The sequence below is a fragment of the Nuphar pumila genome, chromosome 2, assembly GCF_984573655.1.
Source record: "Nuphar pumila chromosome 2, dmNupPumi1.hap1.1, whole genome shotgun sequence".
Taxonomy (NCBI): domain Eukaryota; kingdom Viridiplantae; phylum Streptophyta; class Magnoliopsida; order Nymphaeales; family Nymphaeaceae; genus Nuphar; species Nuphar pumila.
Genome location: NC_143250.1, coordinates 133,063,702 through 133,085,674, shown reverse-complemented (window position 1 = coordinate 133,085,674; position 21,973 = coordinate 133,063,702). Strand labels below are relative to the sequence as shown.

The window sequence follows — 21,973 nt, the reverse complement described above, 5'->3', positions numbered from 1 at the left end:
GGAGTCTCATCTTCTTGAGATAGAAGATCAAATAAAAAAGTATATTCACTTTCGTCAATATCTTTAGTTTTCACAAAACCATTTTCATTTTTCAAAAATGTTACATCTTTGGATACATAGAGTTTGTTATTTTTCAAGTCAAAACATCTAAAACCCTTTTGATTTTCTCCATAACCCAAGAAGACACATTCAATAGCTTTAGGAGATAATTTGTCCCGTTTATGAGTAAGGACAAAACATTTACATCCAAACACTCTTAATCTATTAAAGTCAGGTGTTCTTTCAAATAGTTTTTCGTATGGAGATGTATTTTGTAAGGATGAAGATATCATTCTATTTATTAAATAAGTTGAGGTTAAGGCCGCTTCGGCCCAAAAATTCTTTGGAATTTCTTTGGAAATAAGGAGTGTCCTAGTGGTTTCCATGATATGTCTATGCTTTCTTTCGGCCAAGCCGTTTTGTTGAGGAGTCCTAGGACACGATCTTTGATGACAAATCCCATTTACTTCTAAATAGTTTTGAAATTCATTTGATAAATATTCTCCACCCGAATCGGATCTAAGAGTAGAGATATTACTTGAAAATTGATTTTTAACTATCATATGAAATTTTTTAAAAAACTCAAAGACTTCGGATTTTAAATTGAGAAAGTAGATCCATACATACCTAGTATAGTCATCGATGAAAGTGACATAATAGGAGTACCCTCCTTTAGACATGACGGGGGAAGGGCCCCAAACGTCCGAATGGACTAACTCAAAAGGTCTTTTGGATACAAAAGTCCGGTTTGGAAAAGGAGTAGATTTCATTTTGCCAAAAATACAATTCTTGCAAACAAAATGTTTCTCATTACAAAATTTCTTTCCAAATGGAAAAGAGTACATTTTTGAGAAACTTGGATGTCCAAGTCTTTGATGCCAAATATCAATATTTTTATCTTGGACATGGTTACAAAAAGAGTTCATGGGGAGTTTCAAGTTGCTCATGTAATAGAGATCTCCCCTTCTATGGCCTTGCCCAATCAGCTTCCCGGACCGGAGATCCTGTATAGAGCAATCCTTAGTTGAGAAGGAGATTTTACATCCATGATCGCATATTTGAGCAACAGAGAGGAGATTTAAATTAAGTTGAGGTACAACTCTCACGTTTGGCACAAAGAAGTCTTTTGAAAAGTTTAAGGTTCCAAGACTTTTAACTTGTAAAGATGTACCATCGGCAGTTGAAACATAGGAGTTTTTAAAATTATTACATAAATCAGAAAGCTCATTTTCAAGGGGGGGCATATGAAAGGAAGCTCCAGAGTCAAGGATCCAAGACGACATACCTGGAGGAGAGGAGGAAGCTACGACGGCACCCGAAGTCGATAGAATCTTGAGTAGAGTTTGTAGTGCCTCCGATAGTTGAGCAAGAGAAAAAGAGTCTGTTCCTTTGATTGCTTCCTCTTTCTTTTGAGTAGCTTCTTCAACAGAAGCAACTTTATTTTTTGGTGCTTCATTCAACTTAGGACAATTAGGTCTTATATGACCCGGTTCTTGACAATGATGGCAAATGGCTTTTCTATAGTTGCCATTATAGTTATTTTGTCTTCCAAAATGTGGAGGTTTGTAGGTTTTCATATGGTTGCCGGGTTTGGATACGGCCAAGACATCATTTCCTCCTTTAATCATGCCAAGACGGGTTTCTTCTTGGCATATTTCGGCTATGGCATCTTCCAAGGGAAGAGGCTTTGATCTATGTAAGAGGGAGGATCTCACTTGTTCATATTCGGGCCTAAGCCCATGTAAAAATTGGAAAAAGTGTTCTTTTTCCATTTGTTCTCTCCTTAATTCCACATCTATACTAGAAACCCATTTTGGTTCTAGTAAGGATAGCTCATCCCATAGAGGGCCAAGAGTGCTAAAGTAATCCCTAACACTCATTTCTCCTTGCTTGATAGTCCGGATTTTTTCTTGAAGAAAGAATTGACGAGCAAGGTCTTTTTGTGTAAACATACTTTTCATGAAGAACCATGCTTCATTTGCCATCCTAAATTTGGCATTGTTGGCGCAAATCTTGAGCTCCACATTATTCATGAACCAAGCAAGAATCTTGGCATGCTTACTCTCCCAATCTTCTATTTTAGATTGGTGATCTTCAATGGCCTTTATGCGGGCATCTCCTTCAAGAGCTTTTTCTTGATCGCCTTCCGTCTTAGTTAGTTGGAGTTGTGGTTCCGGAATGGTGCCCATAACGTATCCCCAAAGCTTTTTCCCTTTGAGGTTGTTTTCCATGGCGGCGGCCCACATCATGTAGTTGGAACCATTGAGCTTGAAGGAGAGATCAATCTTTTGTTCTCCTTCCATAACAACCACTTACAAGAGAATATCAAGGAGAGAGAAACAAAAAAACAAATATAGCTACACCACTAGCTATATTAAAAAGAAGAGCATACACAAGGCTCTGATACCATGTAATGAAATATGCGGAAAAGCAAAGAGTGCACTAAGCACTTACAACATCTACTAATGAACAAACAAAGAGGGGCTAATACCCAAACCCACAAGAGACAACACAACATAAAAATATAAATGCCTCTTATTGAAAGAGAGAGAGCTCTCAAGAGTAAGTAATACAAGAGGGGAGCACCCCTATTTATACACAAGAGAAGGAGAGGGAGAGAGCCAAGAGGCCTTAAAAGGAGAGCCACCTAGGGGGCTCCCCATGTAGTCGTTGGGAGCCCCCAACGGTCACTAATGTGACCGTTGGAGGCCCCATCGACTACATGGTGGGGCCCCTTTTTAGTGAGCAAAAAACAAAAAAATAAAAAATACATATTACAAAAAATAAAGAGAAAAATAAACTAAGAAAAACAAGTACCCCTATCGGGTACTTGTGAAATGACAGAAATACCCCTATCGGGTATTATATATATATAAATATATATATATATAAATATATATATATGAATTACATATATTTTAACAAAAAGAACCTCTTGTCTGCATGTAATAATACTTGAAATGAGTGCATCAACGACAAAAACAAGAGAATACACGCCAACATGGACTAAAAGCATCTCTTGTCTACGTAAAAATACGCTCAAGACTAAGTATGTTCAGCTACTAGAACAAGAGTATCAAGCCAACCATGGGCTAAAACAAAATACATCTCTTGTCTACATAAGATGACACTTGAAATGAGTGAAAGAAGCCAACCATGGGCATACATCTCAGCGACTAGAATAAGGACACAAATGCCAACATAGGCTAAAATCATACACCATGCTGTGAATCAACGTGCCTTGTCTACGTATAATAACACTCAAGACAAGTGTGTTCAGCTACTAGACCAAGAGAACAAAAAGCCAACAAAGGGCTACCAAAACACAAAGGTGTAATAAGATTCTTGTCTACATATGATGACACTTAGATAATGGTTATAAAAGGAGAAGACTTTTGAGGTAATAAAACTTGTAATGACGAATATATAAATAAAACCTTGAGTTAATAAAACAATATTCCTTTTAAAAAGAATACCCATAACAATAACATTTTGGAATAAATGTGTGAATATACATACACCAAGAATACTTGGAACACTTGTGCACAAAAGCACAAAACATGAAATCACAAATGTGCAAATGCACTCATAAGATTCATAAATAATAAAAGGTTGGGCAATAATCCCAAAAACTTTGATTTTAATATACCTTAAAACATTTAAGGTTTCATATATTCATCACATTTACATATAAATGAGAGCATCCACTAGATCAATGTCCAAAAGAGGAAAAACGAGTGACACACTCATAATTAGAGATCATATAACAAATTGTTTTAGAGTCCCCAAGGTGCCCATAACTCACCTCAACAACCATCTTTAATATGGCAAGTGGACAATCTAAAATGACATAAGGTGCCCATAACTCACCTCAACAACCATCTCTAATATAACAAAAAGGCCATAAAAGGATTGATGTATCATATAACAACTTGTGATGGATAAAGTAAGTGCCATAAAAGGCAAAAGATACCTTTTCAACAAACATAATGACATAAAGAAATCATCTTGGGATAATCAAGAGAAGATAATCAAGCTTTTAACAAAGAAATCACAAGAACCGTAATGGTTCGCAAAGAGAGCTTTAACACAATATCCAAGGAAAAGATATTAAAAAAATACTTGAAAATTTATAGAATTGGGATTAAATCCCATACAACAAGTTTTAATATTCTTTGATTGTGATGAGATATGCGGAAACGTACAAAGTGCCATAAGCACTTACAATGTTTTATAATGATTCGACAAAAGATTCAATATCTAAATTCATTACACTTTCACCAAAAGAAATGTGCACAAAAGCTCCACAATGTAAAAATGTCTACGAAGAGACAATACGCATATAAGCATAAATACTTTATAAAAGAAGTGTACGAAGACACTCTCACAATACTTGAACAAAATACGCGAAAAGCGTAAAAGTGGCAAACATGCAATAATGCATGTATTTCATAAAAAGGAACAAATGCTTGAGACTCTCAAGCTTTAATTATGTAATTATATGCTTGATAAATGCAATTTAAGACAAAGAGGACCATATTATGGCCAATGTAGGCATCCTTAGAGATACAATCAAGAGGTTTTGAAACCTTATCTGAAAAATACAAGCAAACATGTTTATAAAGTTGCATCATTAGAAGGAAAATAAAAAATTAATGAAATTCTTTATACCAAAGTATGCAATAGATACACTATGCACTCTATATAGTGTGAGAAGATTTTTAAAAGATCTTTCCTAATGAACACAATGGTTCATATAACATATTTATCACAAACAATTTTTCAAAAATTCTTTAAATAAACCAAAACCATTGAGAGACTTTTAGGAGTTCATAAATATTTATCATTAACAAGAACTACTTAGGGTTCATAAAAAGGTAAACAACAAAGATTTAGATGTGAGAAATTCTCATACAAGTATTATATCAAAGTATATTTTTTTTTTGTTTTCACAAAAAATGCACTAAAAACCATACACAAGAGTTTTTAAGCAAAGATCATTAATTTAGCAAGAAATCATATATAAAAAGTTAACTTATAGGTTAATCACGAAATTCTTATGGAAAAATCATAAATCTCACATAATTGAAAACAATTTTGCAAAGCATAAATTACTATTATATGTGATGAGGAATCGATAAATATATAAACAAGAATTATATATTATAAACAAGTTTACCAAATTTAAGAGGAGATATTTTAAAAATATACGAACACGCGAAAAGGAAATGATTCAACTAAAAAACACTAAATGTGCAAGAAAAATAGTTTCATAATGCATAATATGTTAAGAAAAGAGATACATATCGAAAACTTCTAAAAAAAAGAGAGGAACAATGAATACTTCACCATTTCTTGAGCACCACGCTTTCCGTTGCACCAAGAGACAACCCCATCGTGACCTTGCTCTGATACCATGTTAGAAAATGTCTTGGAATACATTAGGTTCAATAATGAACCCATACACATGAAGTGCGAATATACCCACTAAAGGGAACAACACAAGCACATAATGTGCTAACACATAAACCCACAAAAAGGGAAAATGACTTAAAGTCATAAGTTGAATATTATTGAAGAAAGAAAGAGAAGGGTGAAAACCCCATTACAATGGAGCAAGAGCTCCTCTAAGTGATTGAAAATACAAAGGGGAGAGCACCTATTTATACACTCTCAAAGGGACCACCTTGGGGGCTCCCAACGTCTCTATTGGGAGACCCCCAATATGGTACGAAAATCAAAAATAAAAAAACAAAAATAAAAGGAATATTACAATGCATATTCCAATTGGAATATGCGTAAAATGACAAATTACAAGAATACCCTTGAGGGTATTTTAGGAAGAGAATATATATATATTTATATATATATAAATAGAGATACGTATACATATATATATGTATACGTATCTTTATATATATATAAATATATATGTACATTTACGAGTACACATATTTTAACAATATATATATATATATATATATATATATATATATATATATTACGAAGAGAGGATGACCAAGCACACAAACATAAGAATAAGTCAATTTAACATTTTTCAAAATCATTTAAAGTAAGAATTTTAAATAGAAATTAACTACAAACATGATAGTCATTGACAAACTTGACCATAATATAATAATATTATAGATGTGCAAACAATGAAAATCATGCACATATATATTTGTCACAAAAGATATATTAATGTATAATAGTCATAGATTTTCATCATTATTAATACTACGAAGGAATAACTCAATAACATATCATCTTTACACAGTGGAAGATATAAATAGGCATGGATCAATTAGAAGCAATATTTAAACTAATAACTAATGCATTTATGAATGAACCGTGCAATAATTTAGAACCAATGAAGAAGTCACATATGGACCAATAATCGATAAACAATCTTTTAAGAACACGTGTTTGAAAATAACCAAAAAAAAAATCCCAATGAGGATTCACACAAATACAATAGAAGATTCCAAGCACTCAAGAGCAATCAAATGCACACAATAGCCACTACGGGTATACACATACGAGATTTTACTAATAAAATACTTAGAAAAACATGTAATAAAATATACGAAATTACAAAAGCACATACAAGTCCAAGAGTGGACAATACAAAGGCATAATATAAGCACAAAAGTGCAAAAGCACAAGGCCACTATAGGACAACACAACAACAACTACGCCTTCATCCCAAAACAATTGGGGTCGGCGATATGAACCAACAAAGAAAATCATTCTGGGTCTTCCACATGAATCCTTCTCCTCCATTCATTTCTATCTAATGCCATGTCCTCGGTGAGGTTCAAAGCATTCATATCCTTTCCTATCACCTCCATCCATGTCTTCATAGGCCTACCCCGACCTCTTTTAATTAATATATTTTCCCATTTCTCCATCCTTCTAACTGGAGCATCATTAGGCCTTCGTCGAATATGTCCAAACCACCGTAAACGATTCTCTCTCATCTTATTTTCAATGGGTGCGACGCCTACCTTCTTACGTATCTCCTCGTTCCGAATCTTATATTTTATTGTATTTCCACACATCCATCTCAGCATACGCATCTCAGCTACACTCATTTTTTGAATATGATGTCTCTTGGCAGCCCAACATTCCGTACTATATAGTAAAGCGGGCCTAATAGTCGTCCTATAAAACTTTCCCTTCAACCGCAATGGCATTCTACGATCGCACAACACTCCAGTTGCACTCTTCTATTTCATCCACCCAACCTTTATCCTATGATTTACATCTCCATCAATTTCTCCATACTTTTGAATGATAGATCCCAAATATTTGAAAGAATCATCCACTGGTATTTCTTGCTCACCACAAAGGGCAACACAAACAAGTAAAAAATATATTCTTTAATGAATATATGCTTGAAAAAGCATAAACAAATTATGCAAGACAATCAATCATAGAATAACTCATGCAACTAAAGCATAATGCATAATGCATGAAAATATTTCAGCAACCATTTCTCATAAAAGAGCAAATGAGTTTAGGAAAAAATATAAAGAGATTTAAAAAATATCATTTATCATAATAAATGAATTTTGCAAGTTTATACATTAGTTTGACCACCACAACCCATCACCTCTTAGGCCTCCAAACCTCAAAGATCAAGTGTATTAGCGATTAAAACAAGAGCATAATGCCAACAAAGGGCTAAAATCACACATGAAAGTGTAAATAAACATCTCTTGTCTATATATAATGATACTAAAAAATCAAGTATATCAAACATTTGTCAGTTAGAGCTAAACCATAAGTTGACAATCTAAACTAACATAAAACAAGGTGCATACAACTCACCCTAACAAACGTCTCTGAATCAACAAAAGCATATATGGATCCAGAGGCCGATCAACTATTAATAAGATCCAAGACTGGTGTCAACACAACACACATAAACTTTGATAATTGTAGATTGATAAGATTATTTGAGGTGCAATGTAACTCAGCTCAACGGCTAACTCGGAATACCAACAATAATGAGTTTAGAGGCCAATCAACCATCAATCAGGCCAAGGAAAAGTGACAACATGTCACTCATAACCTTTGGAAATCTAGATTGATAAGATGACATGAGGTGCACACACAACTCACATCAACGGCTAACCCTAACCCAACAACAAAGCCAAGAGAGATGATTCATCATATAGAATTTTGTGATGGATAAATCAAAATGTCATAAAAAAGGCAATACATACTAACATAATTCAATTTCCAAATAGGTGAGTTCATATCAAATATCTGATTTGGAAAGACAGGTTTCAAATCAAATCCAAAAAAAAAGTTGGGTAAAAACCTTAATATAAAAATTAGTGCAATTATATGCACAACAATGTCAATGGATGCAATTATATTCAATACAAGATGTCTTATAACAATTTTCACAATCTTGAATAAGCAAATAACGAGTCATGCCCAATATAAGCACTCTTAATAGAGGTAGTGAAATTATGAAGTTTGAGAATCCTTCAAAAGATCATAAATTTACCAATGAGAACCAAGTACACTAAGCACATCATATACAAAAGATCAATAAATATCATTAAAGAGACAAAAACACATATGACTAAGAAGCTAGAGCTAAATCATAAGTCTATTATGAAGCAATTGAAGACAATCAAATAGAGATTCCCAAAGAGTTATATAGATCCATATATATCCACATATATATGATCACACTAAACAAGAGACTTTTCTCATAATATTACATTTTTCAATAGGCATGATGTAGAATATCAATACTCTAGAGAGAAATCACAAAAGATAAACACATTTTTTATACGATAACAAGTCATGCTTATGCCTTTTAATAATTAAGTCATATACAACAACAACTACGCCTTTATCCCAAAACAATTGGGGTCGGCGATATGAACCAAAAAAAGAAAATCATTTTGGGTCTTTCACACGAATCCTTCTCCTCCAATCATTTCTATCCAATGCCATGTCCTCAGTGAGGTTCAAAGGATTCATATCCTTTCCTATCATCTCCATCCAAGTCTTCCTAGGCCTATCTCGACCTCTTTTAACTAATATATTTTCCCATTTCTCCATCCTTCTAACTGGAGCATCATTAGGCCTTCGCCGAATATGTCCAAACCACCGTAAACGATTTTCTCTCATCTTATTTTCAATGGGTGCAACGCCTACCTTCTTACGTATCTCCTTGTTCTGAATCTTATCTTTTATTGTATTTTCACACATTCATCTAAGCATACGCATCTCAGCTACACTCATTTTTTGAATATGATGTCTCTTGGCAGCCCAACATTCCGTACTATATAGTAAAGCGGGCCTAATAGTCGTCCTATAAAACTTTCCCTTCAACCGCAATGACATTCTACGATCGCACAACACTCCAGTTGCACTTTTCCATTTCATCCACCCAACCTTTATCCTATGATTTACATCTCCATCAATTTCTCCATACTTTTGAATGATAGATCCCAAATATTTGAAACAATCATCCACCGACATTTCTTGCTCACCAAGCTTCACTACACTCCCATCACTACTTCGTTGCTTACTAAACCGACATTCCATATATTCTGTCTTACTCTTACTCAACTTAAAACCTCTTGCTTCCAATGTCTGTCTCCATAATTCTAACTTAGCATTAACCCCAGCTTTAGACTCATCAATCAAAACAATATCATCAGCAAACAACATACACCATGGCATATTTTCTTGAATTGATCTCGTAAGCTCATCCATCACTATAGCAAATAGGAAAGGGCTTAAAGCAGATCCTTGAAGTAACCCAACCGTTATAAGAAAATTGGTTGTCACCCCTCCACAAGTGCGGACATTGGTTACTACTATTAGAATGTGGAATATGGATTGGATATGGATCCGATATCGGATCCATAGCCATTCACGAGTTTTGCTTTAGTTGTATTATAATGTAACATGTGTTACTTATAAGGGGCACTTTTGTCCTTGTAAAAGATAATTGTAACCCTATATTAATGAAGCATTTGTCCTTGTAAAAGATAATTGTAACCCTATATTAATGAAGCACTAGTGCAGCAACCAAGACAGTTTGGGGTTGTCGATTACTCAAGAAGAGCTCTCTCTCTCTCTCTCTTTCACGTGTTTTCACATGGTATTAGAGCACGCTGTATTTTTGGGCGAAAAAGGACCTTCCTCAGGGACGTGAAAAGCCAAATCCCCTTCCTCGACTTCAGTCCACGTGCACTAGCCAAGACCTGCTGCAGCAAAAGCCGAGTTCTCCTCGTTCCTTTCAGAACACGTGAATCTGGTCTGCCTCAGAGACGTGAATCAGGTTGTCTTCCTATTCCCCTATTCCTTTCTGTCTGCGTCAGCTACATGATTTGTTTCCTTCACCTTTTCTTTTCCAGCAACGAATAACTATCTATATCGCAGATTTGCAAGACATTCAGATTTGTTGTCTGTGTTCCAACTGATCTGAAATAATTTTAGATCTTCACTCGTTTACTGTATTACACTCTGTTTTATGCACCATTTTTTTTGTTCACTCAAAAAGGGGGCCGAGTTCTTCTCATTCCTCGTGACTTCACCTTCTTTTCTTATAGTTCTTCTTATTCCTCGTAACTTTATCTTCTTTTCTTAATTTACACACAGCAACTGCTGTAGTTTTTCTTATTCCTCGTGACTTCATCCTCTTTTCTTAATTCACACACAACAACTGCAGCAGTCACGAATGAAGTTAAGAAGAACTATAAGAAAAGAAGGTGAAGTCACGAGGAATAAGAAGAACTCGGCCCCCTTTTGAGTGAACAAAAAAAAATGGTGCATAAAACAGAGTGTAATACAGTAAACGAGTGAAGATCTAAAATTATTTCAGATCAGTTGGAACACACACAACAACTGCTTGTCACTTCTTCTTCTTCATTCATTCACAGTTTACACAAAAGGCTGAGTTTGTTTCTTCTGGTACTAATTTCTGTCATAAGTTGCGTCACTTTATTCTTTGTTTTCAACCACATTTCTGTCATAAGCCTACAAATGGATTCTTCAGGAAATTCTGGTCTTTCCTCCAATTTCTTGGGGCAGCTGGTTTCAGAAAAACTGAATACAAATAACTATTTGACTTGGAAAAGGCAGATTACCCCTTTTATTCGCAGTCAAGATCTTTCAGGTCACTTGGATGGCTCCACTCAAATACCTCCGGAATTTGTCACCACCGAAGCAAAACGGGATGAAGAAATGTCAAGCACTATTCGCAATCCTGTATTTATTGCTTGGATGAAACATGATCAGGCTCTCATCGCGTATATCACTTCCACACTATCGCAAGAAGTTTTGGTTTCTATCCCTGATGATTGCACATCTAAAGTATTGTGGGAAACTTTAGCTCAAACCTACTCTCAGATATCAGAGGCTAAGGTGATGTTTCTCAAGCGTGAATTTCAACTTTTAAAGAAGGGAGCAATGACCATTATTGAATTTTTAAATCAAGTCAAAAGCATCACATATCAATTAGCCATTGTTGGATATCCAGTGTCCGATAAAGAAAAGGTGCAACAAACACTAAATGCCCTAGGATCAGAGTATCATGTACTTGTCACTTCTTTATTATGCTTGCCTTCGTTGCCCAGTTTTGAGGAATTACGTGCTAAACTCTTCCAATACGAGATGTCTTTGAAAAGCATATCTGATGCTTCAGCAGGGCAATCATCTACGCATGAGATTCTTGTCACAGGGACGTTTGCTGATCGTACACGGGGAGGGCGTGGCAGAGGCAAGGGAAATCCAATCCAGGGTGGACGTGGGATACTACCTACACCAAATTCTAATGCCAATTTTTCAAAGAATGTTCCCACATGCTATCAGTGCAACAAGCGAGGTCATATCAAGGCCAACTGCTGGTTCAACCCACAAAATCGGAATAGAATGCAAAACACCAGAAATGTTGGTATATCAGGAACTGCAGGTACGTTTCGAGTCAGTGAAGATGCTAAGGATCTCCTTCTATCTGCTATGGCCAACTTGAATCTGAAGCAAAATGATGATGGAATATGGTATGTTGACTCTGGGGCAGCAACTCATGTCACTGGTAATGCAGGTAAGTTCTCTACTCTGACTCCCTATTTTGGAAAATCTAATATTGTAACCGGAGATGAGACTCACCACCCTATTTCAAACATAGGCAATGTCGTCATTCCTTTGTTTAAGTCATCTATTCCTTTATCTGATGTTGTTCATGCACCAAATATAAAGAAAAATATTGTATCTGTTTCCAAGCTTGTTGATTCTACCAATTCTTCTGTGGAATTTACTCCTACTTCTGTCTTTGTCAAGGATCTTCAAACGAAGGAGATGTTCGCTAAAGGAGAGCAACGTGGAGACATGTATGTCTTTAATGAAGATCCAGCCTCCAGTGTCCTGAAGCCCCAGTCTGATCTCGTCTCCAAAAGTGTCCTAAGTACATCCAAATGTAATAAGTCAGATCTCTGGCATTCTCGTCTTGGTCATTGTAGTCAAGTCTTTATTGAAAAGTTAGCGTCCAATGGTCTTCTTTCGGAGTCTGTTTCACCTTTATTAAGGAATAAAATATGTCCCAGTTGTCAGGTCTGCAAAAGTCATGTACTTCCTTTTCATTAAATAAATAAAAGAGCTTCTATACCCTTTGAGATAGTATGTTCAGATATTTGGGGCCCAGCTCCTAATCCTTCCTCTTCTGGAAGTAAATATTATGTATCCTTTATTGACAGTTTCTCTCGTTTTACCTGGATATTCTTTATGAAACACAAATCAGAGGTTTTTTCCATTTTCCGTCACTTTCATGCTTATGTTAAAAATCAATTCTCTCAAAATATCCAAATTCTCCAATGTGATGGAGGTGGTGAGTATTCCTCTAAAGAATTTTTAGATTTTCTCCAAGATAATGGGATGCATCGTAGAGTTTCTTGCTCGTACACTCCACAACAAAATGGAATTGCTGAACGTAAACACAAACATATTGTAGAAAGTGCAATGAGTATGATGCATGGGAGTAACTTACCCATTAGTCTTTGGTCTGAAGCCTTTCACACTGCCACTCATGTGATAAACCGCCTTCCTATGCCTATTCTTGAAAATCAATCTCCCTATTATGTTCTCTTTGGTGCACATCTCGATTATAATGAGTTACGAGTTTTTGGATGCACATGTTATGTTCATATTGACAAATCCATGAGGACTAAATTCCAGGACAAAGCCTCTATATGTCAATTTGTAGGTTATGCAGATGAACACAAGGGTTACAAATGCTATGATCCTGCCAATAAGAAGATTAGAATTTCCAGAAATGTTGTTTTTGATGAAAATAATTTTCTGGGAAAAGAAACAAAGGCCAATCGTGAACCTACTGGTGCAGTTGCTAATTGGTATGATCCATAACTTAGTGCTGAACTTATTTCACATGCTGCCGAGCATACTATTCTGTCTCCTGAAAGCATACATGGTGAGACAGTTTCAGATGATGCATCACAAGCAGAGTGTCTAAAATACAAAGGAAATGTGTATATCAGGAGATCTAGAGAGCAAACAAATGTACCTGCTGAAGAACACATTGCATTGTCTAATGACAGAGAAGCACCAAGAAGATCAGGCAGGATAAGGCATCCTATTGAAAAGTGGGTTAGTTATGACAACTTTTCTATGGACTTTCAGATTTTTCTATCCCAGATTTAAAAACACGATGAACCACTTGGTTTTCATCTAGCTATCCAATCCCACAAATGGATTGAAGCGATGAATGAGGAGATCGAGGCACTTCATGAATGTCGAACATGGGAGATAGTTGGCCGTCCTCCAGACAAAAATGTTGTTAGTTCCAAATGGGTTTATAAAATTAAATATAAACCGGATGGTAGCATTGAACGGTACAAGGCACGTCTTGTGGCCAAGGGTTTCACTCAAGAATATGGTCAGGATTATGATGAGACATTCAGTCCAGTGGTGAGAATGGGAACTATTCGCATTATACTTGGCCTGGCAATTGAACATGGGTGGATCCTCAGTCAGCTTGATGTTAAGAATGCATTCCTTCATAGGGACTTAAAGAAAGAGGTCTATATGGAGCAGCCTCAAGGTTATGCAGAGGGAAGCCCAAAAGAATATGTATGCAAGTTAACCAGAGCTTTGTATGGATTGAAGCAAGCTTCTAGGTCATGGTTTGAAAGCTTTTTCTTAGAAATCTATAAACATGGTTTTTTTCGTTCCCAACTTGACCATTCTCTGTTCATATATAGGAACGGTACTATTATGGTTTTCTTACTCATATATGTTGATGATATTGTTATCACCGGTAATGCTCCAGACCACATTCAGCGAATTAAAGTTCTATTGAGTATGCGGTTCAAAATGAAAGACCTTGGAGAGCTGAGATATTTTCTTGGAGTAGAGGTAGACAGACAAGGTGATAAAATGTCATTAACTCAACATAAATACACTCTTGATCTTCTGGCTAAAGCAGGAATGACAAATTGTAAACCTCTACCCACACCCAGTGTTGTTAACCAAAGGCTCAGTATTTGTGATGGTGAGTTATATCTTGATGCAGTCAAGTATCGGAGTTTAGTAGGTATGCTACAATACCTTACCTTCACTAGACCTGACATTGTGTATTCTGTCAATCAAGTATCTCAATTCATGCATGAACCAAAGACTGGTCACATGGATGTTGTCAAACACATCCTTCGCTATCTAAAAGGAACGGTGGGTGATGGACTCACATATACTCAATCTTCATGGAAATCACCAAAACATGACATACTGGCCTATACAGATGTAGACTGGGCAGGGGATCCAGATGAGAGAAGTTCTGTTTTAGGATACTGTGTTTTTATTGGGAGAAATCTTGTCTCATGGAGTAGCAGAAACAGAAGGTTGTGGCAAGATCTAGCACAGAGGCAGAGTATAGATGTATGGCAGCTACCACAACAGAAGTGACCTGGATTAGGCATCTTCTTACAGAGATGGGAGAGGATATCTCAAATTCGACACTTATGTGTGATAATAGAAGTGCTATACAAATTGCATTCAATCCTGTTCATCACAGTCGGACTAAACATATTGAAATTGATCAACATTTCATCAGACAAAAGATAGCCGACAAAGATATTGAACCAGTTTATGTGCCTTCAAAAGACCAAGTTGCCGATATGTTTACAAAAGGTCTTACAAGTCACCGTTTCTGGTATCTGAAGAACAAGTTGCACATGGTTCAACCCCATGCACAACTTGAGGGAGGGTATTAGAATGTGGAATATGGATTGGATATGGATCCGATATCGGATCCATATCCATTCACGAGTTTTGCTTTAGTTGTATTATAATGTAACATGTGTTACTTATAAGGGGCACTTTTGTCCTTGTAAAAGATAATTGTAACCCTATATTAATGAAGCATTTGTCCTTGTAAAAGATAATTGTAACCTTATATGAATGAAGCACTAGTGCAGCAACCAAGACAGTTTTGGGGCTGCCGATTACTCAAGAAGAGCTCTTTCTCTCTTTCACATGTTTTCACAACTACTCCTTCATACATATCTTTAATTATACTAATGTACTTGAGAGAGACACCTTTCTTCATCATTGTCCACCAGAGAACGTCCCTAGGTACTCTATCATATGCCTTCTCCAAATCAATAAAAACCATATGCAAATCTTTGTTCCTCTCTCTATATCTCTCAATAGGTTGTCTAAGAAGATGTATAACTTCCATAGTTGATCTTCCAGGCATAAAACCAAATTGATTCTCCGATATCATGTCAATCTTTCTCAAACTAGACTCAATCACCCTCTCCCAAAGTTTCATAGTATCACCCTTATTCTTATATAAAGGCACCAAAGTACTCTTCCTCTACTCATTAGGCATCATATACCAAAAAGAAAATCTTAGTCCAACACGTATCATTTGAAAATAATCTTTACTTAATAGGACAATTTATATATGAAATAATATATTAAAAAATGCCTCATTAGAAATAGATCACGATAAAAAATTATGCTTGATCACATCATAATATATTAAAAAAATTCAAAGATAGTCCCTACATATTTTAAGAAATATAAATTTAAATATTTTGCAAAACACATAATATTATAAGAAGCCACATATTCAACTTGAGTGGATAACTACAAAGGTGATCTCTAAGGAACACACTCACAATACCCACAAAGGGAACCAAAAAGAGGTGTTCTAAAAGACACAATCATAAATCTCAAGAGATGATACACAATATGAAAATAAATATTTTTGATCAAATGAAATGAGTGTGTAAAAGCATATTCAAAATATAGTTTTTCGCTACACGTATCCATAATTTAAGACATATCAAAACACCACAATTTTCACGTACTTCACAAAAATATTTATTTTTAAGATAACTCCTTTTTAAAACTTGCCATACATATAAAAAAGAAGCCAAAGATACATACCGAAATGCGAAATCTTTGAATTCATTTTATTTATTAATACGAATCATTTCCAAGGCCGATGCCTTGCTCTGATACCATGTCACTAAATGGTGGGGATTCAAATTTACTCCATGATGATCTACTCAAAACATTATACATTTAATCAACAAACTTAAGAATTAAAAGACACATCAAAATGTAAATAAATAATTTTATTTATAATGGCCATTAAAAGAAATACAAAATAAAATTACATTCAAGCCTCCCTACAATGCCGTCAAAGAAAAATAATACACAACCCTAATACTACCCATCACTCTCTTATATTACAAAGTCACCCACCAACCCATATTTATAGAGAAAGGTAGAGAAGAGAAGGAGATAAGTGAAATAAAGAAGGGAAGACTTCTCACATATGGGAGAGAGCTCCCAATTCTAGCCGTTGGGAGTTAGTAGCAAGTCAAAGCTAGTTTGACTTGACTCCCATATATATACTATATATATATTTTCAATATATATAATATATATTATTATATTATATATATTACATTAATCTTAACAACTGCATTATATTATTGTGTATATTAGAAATATTAAAAAGGTTCATGATCTTCCTTACCTATTTCCCTGCAAAGCCAGTCTGCTTGAAAGATGAATGAAAGACAATGGTTTCAAGAACCTGATATTCTATTGTAATATTGACAGCAAAGATATTACTCGGAAGGAGGTGAGAAGGCGAGAATTGTACCTTTAGTTCCATCATCTTCATTACTATCTTCTTTATTGCCTTCCATATTTCAATTCTATCATTTATTGTGTTTCCTTCATAATTAATTCTGGATTTGCGTACTTTTGTGGGGCTCTTTTGTCTTGCATTTTTGTCATATATCTTTTTACTTTTAGATTTCAATATAGGAGTTCTTTTCTGCTGAAAAATAAATATGTTTATGCTGCATTCCTCAAGTAGCATGTGATCAATATGTATCCTCTGTGTATAGCCAGACAAACAGCATATCTGATTGGTTGAAGCCTTCATTCATACCAGTCACCTGTATAATTCAAGGTAATTTCTCGGAGATATTTTCAAAAATGATTTTTCTCAGAAAAATCTCAGAAGCTTTAAAAATTGAGAAAATATAAGTAATAATAAGAAAGATAGGGAAAAAATAGATTTGTTATTATTTTCCTTGCAAAAAAAAAAGAAACAAGTTTAAAAGTTTTTAAAATACAAAATAAACCAAAAAATGGAAAAATGGAACTTAAAATTCATAAAAATGAGAATTAAAAAAATATGACAAAAATATCATGATGTTTCCATTTTGGTGATATTTTGCCAATATTATCAGTCTAGCTGAAAATGTCGATATATTTTGAAAATATCAGTGACATCGGTGACAGTGATTCATACATGTTCTTCGCTTTTATGCTGTCTATTTCCATGAAATATGTTGACAGCCTTTTTTGGCTTGTCCATGTCTCATATATAGTACTTTCTGCCAAAACCATTTTGCATAACTAGTATAACAAGAAGGTGAAGTGTTGGTTCATTTGTTTATTTTTTATCATCTAGTCAGACTTCATACTTCTTTCAGATTGACAATTTTCCTGAAATATTTTTCAACAACCTTCTTTTGGCTTTTCCATGCCTCGTATGGTAATACAATATGATCAGTTGAAAATTTATTTTGCTTTTTCTATGTTAATTCTAGTGTGTAAATGACTAATGCCACGTGTTCTGTATCAGTGATTGTGATGTTGCTGAGCGCATGGAGAAGTATAATAGGTATAAAGCAGAGTATGCCAGACGGATAAAGGCCAAGTACTTCTCCAAGAAGACTCCAAACGGAGGTGAGCTACATGCCTTAAATTTCCTTCTGGCTTTTAGAGCTTTCGTTTTGTTCCAATACGCCCTTTCCCCACCATTTTTTTTTTTATCATTTACTAATGTAGTGGTTTTTCCTTTATATTTGCTGCAGCAAATGTATTTGAAAAAGAAACATCTATAGATGATGAAATGATAAAATCAAGCCGGTAAACACAAGGAACTTTAGTTGCCTATATCAAGCTTTAACATCTACCAGCTTCAGTGAATCTAACTGCTCACACAATAACTTCATTTAGGTGGCCCTGCACAAAATACTTTATTGAATCAATCAATAGTGTCGAAGATAGCAGTAAACTATCAGGAGTTGTTGCTGATGCTGCTGCAAGTACACCACCACGGAAAGTTATGTCTAAAAAGGGTAGTTGATAAATAGGAATAAAGAAGAGGTTGATTTCTTCAAAGATATGCAAAGGTGCAAATATAACCTCAGCATTTTTTGGTAATCCTATTCCAGTACCATGTATGCACAATTTGTAATATGAATCATTGTCAATATTGATTATTGTTTAACCCTGAGTATATTTACTCTTTTAGGCTATGAAAGTTTCCCTCTGCCTAACATGTATTAAGCTACAAGTACAAATTTTATCAATCATGATCATCCTATGTGTATGGTCTGTTCTCGAGTTTATTTTTACAAAACTTTCATATCAGCATTCAAATGTAGTTTGTTCCTTTATGTGTAAGTTCGATATGGTAGAATCTTGGTATTTGTCGATTTTTAGGCATGCACGTTCATGCAAATAATAAGTTGCTTGTATGTTGGCTTGTGAATATGGTTAAGAGTCCTGTAAAACTGGGTTGGATCCAAGGGGATGAGAATTTTTGGCAAACATGTTAATGGCTGTGAAAGGCTATGGAAGGCAACAACACTGGGTGTGTATGTGCGCTTGCGTGCACACGCACTTGTTCTGAAAATGAGGCATATTTTGGCATGTCTTTATCTATTTGATTTTCTTTATATAATAAAAATTCTAATTTTCTAATACAAAAAAACAGGAGGAAGCGAATGTAAAGTAACAAGAAGCGAGTGGAAAACGTTAAGAAAGCGAAAGGGAATCGATTTCGTAAACGAGGAGGAAGCGGGCTTCTTACTAAAGGGAATCGAGTACTCCATATTCCAGAAGTGGGTTACCCAAAGCTTTTTCTTCTTTCAGGAAAATGAGAAGTTTTATGCTTTTGAAGCTAGCTTCTCCATGTATTTAGAACCTTCCAATAACTATGGTTTGTTTTACGCTCACCATGCGGCTGCGTCAAAAAACATTAGTTTTTTTTTTAACGGAGGCTTAAAAATGAAGGGCAAGAAAGCAGAGAAAAGTCTATCTATTTGAATAGAACAACACTTCAGAACCACATATTTGAAAGATTCAGCTTTTCATGAGCCCGCCCTTCTATATCTTTGGTTAGCCAATTAGGGAGAGCAGCTTTGATACAGATTGCTTCCAATTCCCTTCATTAAAATGGTGTAACTGAATCAATTCATTTCATGGTTAACATAGATAGATAAAAAGACAGAGCGGGGGTGGGGGTGGGGGGCGGAGATGTGCACCCAGACAACTAGCCACTTTGGTGAGAATATTGCATTATGAAAAAAAGGCTACAGCTACCATTGATGTTAATCAGAGCCATGAACGTGCAAGGGGTTGAGATTTTCTTGTATAGCTAAAATGCTTTTTTATATGCATTGGAATGAAACAAAGGGAATATCAAACTATACACGAGAGTTGAAAAGAAAATGAAATTCTGCGAATGATAATAATATCTTCATATCGTTAAGAATGACTCTGTTTGGGAGTTCGTATTGCGATGGAAGCGAGAGGGGCGATGGGAGGGGATTTGTCAACTACATCCTCTCAAATATCCACTTGAAATTTGGATATGGAAGGTCAAATTACCTTTTCATCTCTTAAATCCTGGAACCCGAATAACGGCGAGTGTAGGGGATTTAGTGAAGATCCATCTCCCCTGGCATCTCACTCAAATCTAGCTCCAAAATAAAGCCTAAAATACATGGAATTGAAACCTTCCGTTAGTTTATACCATTATCATTAGTACTATAAGTGGATCCTCTCAATCGACGTACGGGTGCAAATCAGATACGAAAGGGTGATATGACAAAAAAGAAGCAACTTGTCAATAAGAAAACATTTTTTATCTAATTAAGTGCATCTCCTCCCAGGTTAGAATTGAATGCTAAAGAAAAGAGAGAATTTTAGGGGAAATGTTCACTACTCTCGTGGTTCCAACTTTAGCTTTTTAACCTTTATAATATATATATATATATATATATATATATATATACCAAGAATTGGAAAGATGGTTTTTATTTTTTTCTAAAATCTGACCATCCAGATGTGATCTACATGCTTATTTTGTGGGGATTGACTTTTGGATCGTCTCATTCCAACACCAAGCTAGGTTTTTATAAGATTCAAAAATCAGCGACCTACAATTTTAAAAAATATTCATTGCTTATTTTTTTTTTTAACCATGATCCAAGTGTGATTTCCTTGCAAATCTATAATGTAGAACACATCTATGGGGTTAGATTTTTTAAAAACAACCAGAAAACCTTATCCAAGCTTGGTAGGCACAAAAAGCATTGGCACCTATCCATTCCTTATTTATCTATCTATCTATCTATCTATCTATCTCTCTCTATATATATATATATAAGAGCGGGTATTGTCAAACCCGTCCGGTGTTGAACCACATGCAGCCGCGCGCCCTATTTTAGGATTTTTAGTGGTGGTTGCTAACCGCCGCGACTGCCGTTAAAGGGTTTCTGAGCTTAAAAAAATGCATTGCAGATCACACACGCGATCAACAATGCATACAGTGGCTGAGCCAGGGGTGGGCATGGGTGGGCGGTCGCCCACCCCAGAATTAGAAACCAAAAAAAAAAAATGGATCTCTGCATCCCAACTTGATGTTGTCTGGGTTTTGTCAAGCAGTCCAATGCAGGAGATTCGTGTAACTTCGAAAAAGACGTGCACCAAGACCTAAAATGTGAAGCACAGCTAATATCACAAATCTCAGTATCAGGATTTTCTCGTCAAGGGAACATCTTGAAATAAATTAAAGATTTACTTCATCAAAAAATCCTGAAAAAAGGGAAATAAAACATGAAAATAGTGGAAGACCTTTCACTTTTACAATTCTTCAATAGCCTCCGAGGCCTACCTCCCAAATACAGAAGAAACCATGCCCAATCCAAACTGTATTTGTCCATAAAACTAGCCAAGCTCTACTTGTGGTTTGTCTCTAAACTATCTATTAACGTGAATGTCAGCTATCTTGTCTGGACATCATAGCAACTAGACTCAGCCATTTCACACATTAAAGCTCTATTTAAGAGCATTTTTTTATGACAAAGGAACCCTCACCAAGAACCAGGTCACTTAATGAGGCCACCTCTCTGCGATGTAAAGCTTCAAATTGAGGACACGACCACCCAGCCTTACGTGCCCCAGTTGTCTTAAAGAAACAGCAACAGCCGTGTGACAGTCAATAGGGGCTATATTGTGGCTTCCTTCTTGTTCTCATGCTCTCTGCTGTTTGGGAGCTGCAGTGTTCTCAAAACACAAAACACTCCATTGGAAATGGACTTGGCAGCCCCAACAT

The 21,973-nt window shown here is 35.5% G+C and overlaps 1 protein-coding gene across 1 annotated transcript in view; it reads left to right on the top strand.

Annotated features, from left to right (window-relative positions):
- Nucleotides 1–19,011, top strand: part of LOC149847150 (uncharacterized) — a 45,484-nt gene extending 26,473 nt beyond the window's left edge. Inside the window, exons 4-6 of the mRNA XM_089996845.1 lie at nucleotides 18,209–18,312; nucleotides 18,441–18,495; nucleotides 18,586–19,011. Of these exons, the coding sequence (XP_089852971.1) occupies nucleotides 18,209–18,312; nucleotides 18,441–18,495; nucleotides 18,586–18,715 (289 nt within the window). The 3' untranslated portion in view covers nucleotides 18,716–19,011. The remainder of the gene's footprint in view (nucleotides 1–18,208; nucleotides 18,313–18,440; nucleotides 18,496–18,585) is intronic.
- Nucleotides 19,012–21,973: the final 2,962 nt, after the last annotated feature.